The 9,091-nt window shown below is 52.3% G+C and overlaps 1 protein-coding gene across 1 annotated transcript; it reads right to left on the bottom strand.

Annotated features, from left to right (window-relative positions):
- Nucleotides 1-2,278: 2,278 nt before the first annotated feature.
- Nucleotides 2,279-8,817, bottom strand: LOC308243587 (keratin, type II cuticular Hb5; the record flags this gene model as incomplete). Its single annotated transcript, XM_080659239.1, has 9 exons — nt 2,279-2,472; nt 2,866-2,897; nt 3,627-3,847; nt 4,218-4,343; nt 4,608-4,772; nt 5,485-5,580; nt 5,725-5,785; nt 6,352-6,560; nt 8,395-8,817. The coding sequence occupies 9 exons, from the start codon at nt 8,815-8,817 to the stop codon at nt 2,279-2,281; spliced, it is 1,527 nt and encodes a 508-aa protein (XP_080515365.1).
- Between the last annotated feature and the right edge of the window lie 274 nt (nt 8,818-9,091).

The following is a 9,091-nucleotide window of genomic DNA, read 5'->3' as shown; positions in this document are numbered from 1 at the left end:
TTGAATGGTGGACTGGTCTTTGCACACCAAGCATGAAAACTTATTAAAAGCTTATTAATACTCTAAGCTCCTGGCTGTTCAGCTTTTTAAAACATGGTGCCATATTTGGGGGTGTGTATTTGGCATTTTAGTTATGCTTGGCCCAAACCCATGGTAACATCAAGGTGTTATCCCCAAGCACAGACTTACTCCAGCACCCCAGGACCACAGAAGGTGGCGGGGCTGGAAAGGGTCCCCAGGTTGACAGGCTGATGGCCACAGCATGGAGGCCACTTCTTGCCAAAGGTGTCCCTCAGACATGGCAGAGTTAATGCTCAAATTTTGATCTCTGGACTTCTCAGCCCCTGAGATTTGCCCTTTCTTATGGATGAATGAGGTGCCCCAAATTGAACGTTGGCCTCTTGTGACTATGATCATAACCTTAAGGCCCAGACAGGTGGGAGAAAGGAGGGGAACAGGTGTCAGCTGAGCACTCAGAAGAGGCCACTGCCTCCGGTGAAGTTGCAACCCTTTGGGCCTGAAGTGAGGATTCATAAGAATGACTTAACTTCTCCCAGGGAAAGGCTGGGGGATGGGGCAGCAGAGGGGGGCTGGCAGGTGAACATCTGTGTGGAATAGTGTCTTGGATTCACCTCCTATGGATAAATGGAGATGAGTCCAAGGGGGTTGATGTCTACAACTCCTGTTCTACCACTGCCTGTGTTCATTCAACCACTCCAGGCCTGACATGGCCCAGAGCCACATCTTAGGACTAGTTGGATGTCAGAGTCAGGAGGAGACACTTCCTGCCCTCAAGGAACTTCCAGCTTGATTCAGACTCCAGGCACACCCAATGACATCCCTGGCCCCAAGCCACAAAGACAAAAACCAGAGACCCTCAGAGTTTTGGACACTATGGTTCAGGGGGAGGGGGATGTGTGCATGTGAAAGGGAGGGTGGGGAGGGAAAGTACAGAGAGCAGCGAGCAAAGGCAAATGGGAGGAGGGGTGTGGAATGGCTTATGAGTCCATGTGGAACATTCTTTAGTGGCCTCAGAGGGTAGACCTGTCTCCATTAGGTGGAGCTCTCATCTAGGAAGATCAGCACTGGGTGGGCTGAGGAGCAGGTGGAAAAAGAGGAGATGAAGGGAGCTTGTGCTTGGCATAAGGAGCCCACACATAGGCTGGGAACTGGTTTGAACCAGGTGGGAGGGGGTGAGAGTGATGAGTTTGGGATGGGACTTTGGCTGCTGGGGGCATGTGGGGTATGGTCAAGAAGAAAGAGGTCATGGCGGGAGCTGGAGCTGTGGTCCAGGCCTGAGTGGACCGAAGAGTACTGAGTTGGAATCAGGCTATGGAGTGGACAGGAACAGGCAGAATCACTGGGGAATTGGGGAAACACTGCACGGGTGGGGGTGGGGCTGGAAAGGTTTGGCCAGTGGGAGATGGGGCAAGAGGGAGCTGAGAGTCAGAATGCTGGACACTGTGTTCATAAGATTACATATCCTTGCATCGCAGCAGTATTTATTGAAACACCGATTGAGATAACCCAGAAGGCAAGCCACCCATAGACAGTCGTAACAAGCCAGGGACCCAGGAAGTGGCCTAACCTTCTACATCCCACCTGCTGCGTGTTGGACAGACCCCTGCTGCATGGGCAAAGGGAGATCTGGAGCAACTGTGGAGTTTTCTTTGAAATGTATAAAGTGCATTCAATAGCAATACCTGTCCAAAGTCAAAAGGATTTTCCTCCCCTTAACGGGCCTCTCAATGGGAGGTCACGTGAGGAGTCTGGCTGGAACAGGTTAACTCAGAGGAAGGTAGTCAGTCAGAGAGACTAGCATAACACACAAAAATGACCACGGGGCAGGTGCTCCCTGCAGAAACCTTCCCAACCAGCAGAGGGAGCTGCGGGGTGTGTTGGGGGGTAGGGGAACTTCCTCTCTGATTCTCAGGTTGTTGAGACCTGAGGATGGTTAGGCTCGTTTCTTGTTCCAGGGGAAGGCCAAGTTCCCATGATGTCCAGCCATCCGGGTGACTGGTAATGTCCCAGAGAGCTTGGTGAACAGTGCAAATTAGCCACGGGTATTTCTGAGTTAAATTGGACTTAAGTGAAAGGCTGGGAATGACTTTCTAACTGAAGCCAAGAGGAGAACCAGGAAACAACTCCCTAAAAAGAGAAGGTGGCGGAGCGGCCCCAGGGTCTGTCCCTTTGTAGGAACATGTGGAAAATTCCAGAAGCAAGCACACATTTCCATTCACACACCGTCTGTGCACATACGGACGCAGGTGGCCCCAGACTATGCAAAGCGGACAGACCGGCTGCTCCCGCAACTGAAGCTGGAGGGGCGCGGCTGGCAGGGGGCGCAGGAGTCAGGCGCCATCACCGTGATGCTGCCCCCGGTGGCCATGGGGCCGGAGACAATCTGGCGCCCCGGGGTGGTGCTACACGTGAGGCCCCCACAGGTGACTCCACCGCGGGAGCTGCTGACGCCTGTGGGAAGAGGGGACACCTTGGAGTGAGGGGCCCGCCATGATCTCACTAACCCCGTGACAGATGCCAATTGGCTTCCACATGGCAGGCGCTTCCTCCTCCTCAAAGTGGTTAAAAACTCATGCCCAGCTCCTCTCAGCTTCTCAGCCCTTCTAGGGGACAGGGGCAAGAAGGACCAGGGGACCCTGGGAACCCAGAGGGGCAAAGCTGCTTAGCCCCGTTTCCATGGCCTGCAGTTCACTTCTCCACCAGGGAGGGCGCTCAACCCTTCGTGTCCCCAGTGAGACTCCAGGGGAGGATGAAGGAACTTTCCAGGTTCAGGGGGCTAGGCTGTAGGGTTCACTTTGCCCATCAACAAAGCCATTTTCTAGGGGGTTTCCAGCAGATACTTACAAACATTCACGGCACCCACACCTTCACACAGCCTGTAAAGAAAGAAAACTGTTAACTTTGGACACTGAGCTGGATTCACTGAGATGATGCTTGGGCACAGAGAGGGCTGTCCTGTGTACAGATCCTACCCCCAGAAGCGGGAAGGGCTCCCCCAAGTCTGCATTAAAGGCTCGCTTTCTTTAACTGTTCTCTGACCATGGAGACAAGGTCTTCTGATTTTCAGCAGAGGTAGGTGAGATTATGAACTCTACCATTGCTTCCAATTTGGGAGACCAGACCCACGCTGGGTAGTATGTTTGGGCTCACAGAAAGCAGTCAAATCACATGCACCAGTGTGTGTGAAAGGGCTTTGTGGTCAATGAAGAGCTACTACGTGCATGTATGTGTGCATACGATTAGAATGCATTGTCCTTAAAATGAGCAAGCCTGCCTGCAGCCTCTTGTAGGCAGCTACTCAAAGACCATGGATTTCAGAGGCACATGACTTGGGTGCAGGTCCTGGCTACTGCACTTATTAACTGTGTGGCCAGAGAAAGTCACCAGACACTGAGTCTTACTCCTTATCTTTGGATGGGAAAACGATTCCTACCTCATCAGATTGTGAGCACTTAGCACATGCCTAGCACATAATAGGCATTTGATAATTGTTATTGAAGCTTGACCTGTACTAGTGGTGGGTGAAGATGTAGCTCACACCTGGGCTTAAGGAAATTTAATCCCCCAGGAACTCCTATACTCCACAAGGTCTTTCTTAGCCCCACCTGTGCTCCTCGCCCTCCAGCAGGCGCCTGTAGGTGGCGATCTCGATGTCCAGGCCCAGCTTGGAGTTCATCACCTCCTGGTACTCCTTGAGCAGGCAGGCCATGTCCTGCTTGGCCTTTTGCAGGGCGGCCTCCAGCTCAGCTAACTTGCAGCGGGCATCACTGATGGCCGCTTCGCCCTGTTGCTCTGCCTCGGCCACGGCAGCCTCCAGCTTGGCCCGCTATGGGGAAGGAGAAGTGAAGACAAGGATGAGAGAAAAGGCACCCAAGCTGATAGATTAGGTCAGGGAGTGGAAGGTCCCAGAGAAAAGGCAGGTTAACTCCCTATGACCAGGTAGTTAATGGGATGTACACATGAAGGAGGAGATGAGTAAGCTTTTCACCATTTCTCTCTGGTGGTGGTCACAGGGTGGCCAAGAAGAGGGTCATCAGTGATACAGCTCATCCCAGCTCAAGTGTGTGATGTGGTAGAGCCCATGCCCACTCTCTGGGTCACATGCACACTGTGAGGCCTGCTTGGGGCCAGAGGGCAAAGGGCTTGGTGCTGCTGTCTGCTTGTGCTTGGCATCTGAATGCTCCCCACACCCGTACCTGGCACTTGGCATTCTCAATCTCGGCGGTCAGCCTCTGGACCATGCGGTTCAGCTCATTGATCTCCTCCTTGGTGCGGCGCAGGGTCTCCCCGTGACGGATCACTGTGGCTTTCATCTCCTCGCACTGGGGGGAAGCAGAGATGCTCCTGAGGCTCAGGATGAGACATCCCCCCATTCAGGACACCATGGATGTTAGTGCAGGCTGTACAGTGCTCAGCCTGTGCAATCACTCATGGCAGCCCTGCCCTGCCCCCTCAACCCGAGAGCTGTCTGGCCTCTGTTACCCTCCCTAGGATCAGAAATCCTAGACAAAAGTAGCCTTTTCTAATATATACCTCACATCCCTCCCACTGCCATGTCTAAGTGGTAGGTGTCCTATGCCACTCACCTTGCTGCGGTACCAGGACTCGGCCTCGGCTCGGCTGCGACTGGCGACGTCATCATACTGGGCCTTGATCTCAGCCACAACGCAGTCCATGTTCAGGTCCCTGCTGTTGTCCATCTTCACGATGACCGAGGTGTCTGAGATGTGGGCGTGGAGAACCTGGAGCTCCTGGGGGATCAACAGTCAATGCATTTGGTTCTGTTGCCTGGTCTGGGCCATGTGCTCCACCCCTGGGGACAGTGCCCACTCTCCGGAGGGGACACTGGTCATTGCTACATGACTGCTGATTCTCATGTTCCCACCTGCTTTCATTCACACACAGTCACATCATAAAGCAACAAAACTGGAAGGGGCCCTAGAGGTCAGCTGGGGACAGCCTCTGATTTAACAAATGGGAAAACTGAGGCCCAGCATATGAAAAAGGCCTAACTCAAAGTCACCCGCCAGGGGAACTGGAGTTTCAATGCCAGGACTAGTGATTTTCCCATTAATTAAGATGCCTGTCTAACTAGAAACCCACCCTGATCCCCACCCCCACATATGTACTTTCATATCCATGTGTAGACTGACATGTGCACAGACCACACACAGGCACACAATACACACTACAACACACAGAAGTGCTCACAGACATAGAGAGGCCTGACCACACACAATCCACAGTCCTCAAACACGTATGCCAGACTCTCAACTCCACATACATACAGGTGTCTGTGACAGCCACACACAATGCCTTTTTTGCTTGTGTGTACATGCTCTTTTCATGCTTATATCACACATACACATGCAAACACATGCACACAAAACACCTTTGCCCCTCTCCCCCCGGTCTCCACATCTCCCCTTCACTGCCCTGGCTGGTTGGCAGGGGCCCCCTCACCTCGTCATAGAGGCGCTTCAGGAAGCTGGACTCCTCCACCAGGGCCTCCACGTTAGCCTCCAGGTCTGATTTCCGCAGGTATGCACAATCCACGTCCTGGTGGTGGAGAGAGGAGGAAGGGTGTGTGTGGGAGGCCCAATGAAGGAAGTGCCCCTGTGTTCAGTGTGGTGACCGTGCACCCTGGTGGAGGTTTCACAGCTGGGTGCCCCTCCCTGCCTGCCCTGTGACCAGTCCCCTCACCTTCTTTAGAACCACGAACTCGTTCTCTGCCGTGGCTCTCAGAGCCACCTCCTCTTCATACCTGAGTGTGGGGGACAGAGGGACCAGAGCTGAGGGGTTGGCGCTTAAGATACCAGCCCAGTTCCCAGGTAAGCTCTTCCGGGGGTCAAAAGGGATGAACTCCCTGCAAATGTTATCTTGTTCTTCTCATGGTCTCTTTTGTGTGTTATTCATGAGCTAGCCCTTGTGCCAGCCTAGCTTGTTCCACCTCAGTTCTGCTTGTGGGATGAGATTAGGGAATCCCTCTCTACACCCCAAATCTAGATCCAGAGAGAGTTAATGCCCTGGGCAGGGCGAGCACAGAGCCTACGTCATACGGTGAGCTGGGAGGGGCAGAAACAAAGATAGCTACAGAACCCATTGGGATTCCTTTCCTCACTCCTCTGAAACCAGCTCTGAGACCCACAGGACCTCCCAGCAGTGGAGGTGAAGCCAAAGAATCCGAAGAAACCTAGGTCTCTCCTGGACATTCCCTGGGGATCCAGGTAGCTCCTGTTGATGGCAGGAATCTTAGAGAAGCTGCTTCTAGAAGGTTATGGGCGGAGACTTCCCCTTTCCCTATGTCCCCCCTAGTTGTGCTGCACTCACTTCTTCTTGTAGCCCTCCAGCACCTCCTGCACGTGGTTGAGTTCTGAGGCCAGCCTCCCGCTGTCGGCCTCCACACACTCGGCCTCCCGCCTCAGCGTCTCGATGTAGCCATTGAACAGCGGCTCCAGGTTGCTCTCGCAGCAGCGCTGGTTCTGGTAGTACTGCCACTTGGTCTCCAGCAGCTTGTTCTGCTGCTCCAGGAAGCGCACCTGCTCAGGGTGTGGAAAGAGACTCGTTGGGGAGTCTAGAGGGTGCATGGTCCATAGAGCTCCCTCTGCCCGGATGTTCCCTGAACAGCCAGGTCCAGCCAAGTGCTGAGCCATGGGGTTGAGTGTCTGCAACTCAAGGGCCCTGGCTCTCCCCCAGGGAGGCTGAGTGGGTGTGAGGGAAAGCACTCAGGCTAGACACCAAAAGTCTGGTTCAAGCCCCAGGTCTGCCACTCTAAGTGGGAAAGTTGTCTAACGTCTCAGTGCTTGGTTTTCTCATTTATAAAACAGAGATGATGATAGTACTTTCCTTAAAGTAGTGAAAATTGAACAAGTTAATCCCTCACACATAGTAAGTGCTTCACTAGCTTAACTATTACTGAAATCACTATAATTAACAATTATTATAATTTATTTATTCATTTATGAAACACTTATTGAATATTTACTATGTGGTACCAGGGCCTGTGCTAGGATACACACACACAGTCACACACACATCCATCTATATCCATAACATCTATATCTATATCATCTATATCTACATATCTATATCTATACCTATACCTATACCTATACCTATACCTATACCTATACCTATACCTATACCTATACCTATACCTACATCTATATCTACATCTACATCTACATCTACATCTACATCTACATCTACATCTACATCTACATCTACATCTACATCTATATCTATATCTATATCTATATCTATATCTATATCTATATCTATATCTATATTCTTCCTCTATCTACTTCATTCAGTCCTTACAATCCTTTGGGTGGGGAGATGTTATTTCCATCCACATACAGATGGGGAAACAGTACTTGGTGTGAAATCACTAGCTTATTGCTACACATTGCTGGAGCCAGGATCTGCTGTCCTTTGAGTCCACTTCACCTGCGCACCACAGTATATCTAAATAACTCATCTAAACTCTCTCAGCTTCAATTTGTTATTGAAAAAATAGAGATAATAATATACCCCATTGGGCCAGTTTGAGGTTTAACTTAGATCACTACAGAGAAAGTGATAACAGAAGGTCACCCTGTCACCCCCAGAGCCCCCGATCCCAGTCCTCAGAGCGTGGTTCTATGTATGCCACCAGAGTGAGGCATCATGGACACCAAAGGAACCAGTACGAAGGGAGGTGCAAAGGTGGCCTTTATGGGTGGCATTTATCACACAGTGCCAGTGGGCCTCCTCTCATCAGCCCGCTGCCTTCCCTTCCATAGTCCCAGCCTTGCATCCATGAAAGAGGCTTCCGAGCCTGCTTGGTTAGCTGTCGCACCTCCTTGCTTACTACTATCCTTGGAAAATAATGCTAACAGCTAACACTTACTATGTACCCACATTTTTCATGCATGAACCCATAAATCCCCACAACCACCATTTGTCTGAGGTCTCAAACTGCAGAGGGGCAGAGCAAGGATGGGGTAGGCACAGGGCTCCCAGCCATGCCCCAGCCTCTTCCTGTGCTGCCTGGGCCATGAGCCACATGCCTTTTGTTCTCCCCATTCACGCCCATTCTTTCAGCACCCAGTGCCCAGTCCAGTTTTTCAGGGGCAGTTCTGATATTCCTCTGTTATCTCCGGAAGCACACAAGCAATTAGACCGCAGACTTGATTTCTGGACAACTCTGGGCCCTCAATACACTTTGCTGGAATTAAACAGTGAAAATCAATCCTCCTGCCTATAACGGTTGCATTTCTCTCCCTCTGCTGTCTCACACCTGGCTGCCATGCTGCATCCCCAACAGACCAGGACCTTCCCAAGGGAGGGCAGGGCTGGAGCCTTCTCTGGACCATCCTGGGCCTCACTGACCTTGTCGATGAAGGCAGCAAACCTATTGTTAAGACACTTGATCTGCTCCTTCTCCTCATGCTTGATGCACTGCGCATCGGGGTCGATCTCCAGGTTGAGGGGCGTGAGGAGGCTCTCATTGACGGACACGGTGGTGATGCAGGGCGGGCTGGGTCCGCACACGCCTCCTGAGCGGTATCCGAAGCTGCGTCCACAGGAGCCAGAGCGGAAGCCGCCCACTGCCATGCGGGGCCCACAGGCACCCAGGTGAGAGAGGCTGCGGCTACCGAAGGTCCCGGTCAGCCCCCGGTAGCAGGACACCCCTCTATAAGGGGCGGCGGTGATGCAGCAGCGGCTGCTTGTTTTGGGGGCCACAGCCGAGCAGGAGCTGAAGGTCCTGGTGACCCCACATCCCGAGTTGATCCGGTAGGAGCGGCAGGACATCGTGTGGGTCTGAGCAGAGCCTCTTCCAGGGCTGTGGGTGCGCTGCTCAGGTTCCTCTGGCCTCTCTGGTCCTTCCTGGCCCTTTTATTGGAGGGGAGAGCGAGGGTTGGCGGCATAAAAGTAGTGAAAAGGCATTTTATGTTGTTTATTGGCTTGGGGAGTTTGCCAGCAACTCCCCAAAGACTCGTCTTAAAGGTGAGCTCAGCGGCGACTCTGGGACTGCGTAAAAGTATTGAAGATGTTATTAAGAACACTGTGTGTTTGCACTTTTCAT

Source organism: Plecotus auritus (assembly GCF_963455305.1).
Source record: "Plecotus auritus genome assembly, chromosome: 3".
Lineage (NCBI taxonomy): Eukaryota > Metazoa > Chordata > Mammalia > Chiroptera > Vespertilionidae > Plecotus > Plecotus auritus.
Note: the sequence above shows the minus strand (reverse complement) of the source record. Positions and strands in the feature narration are given on the sequence as shown.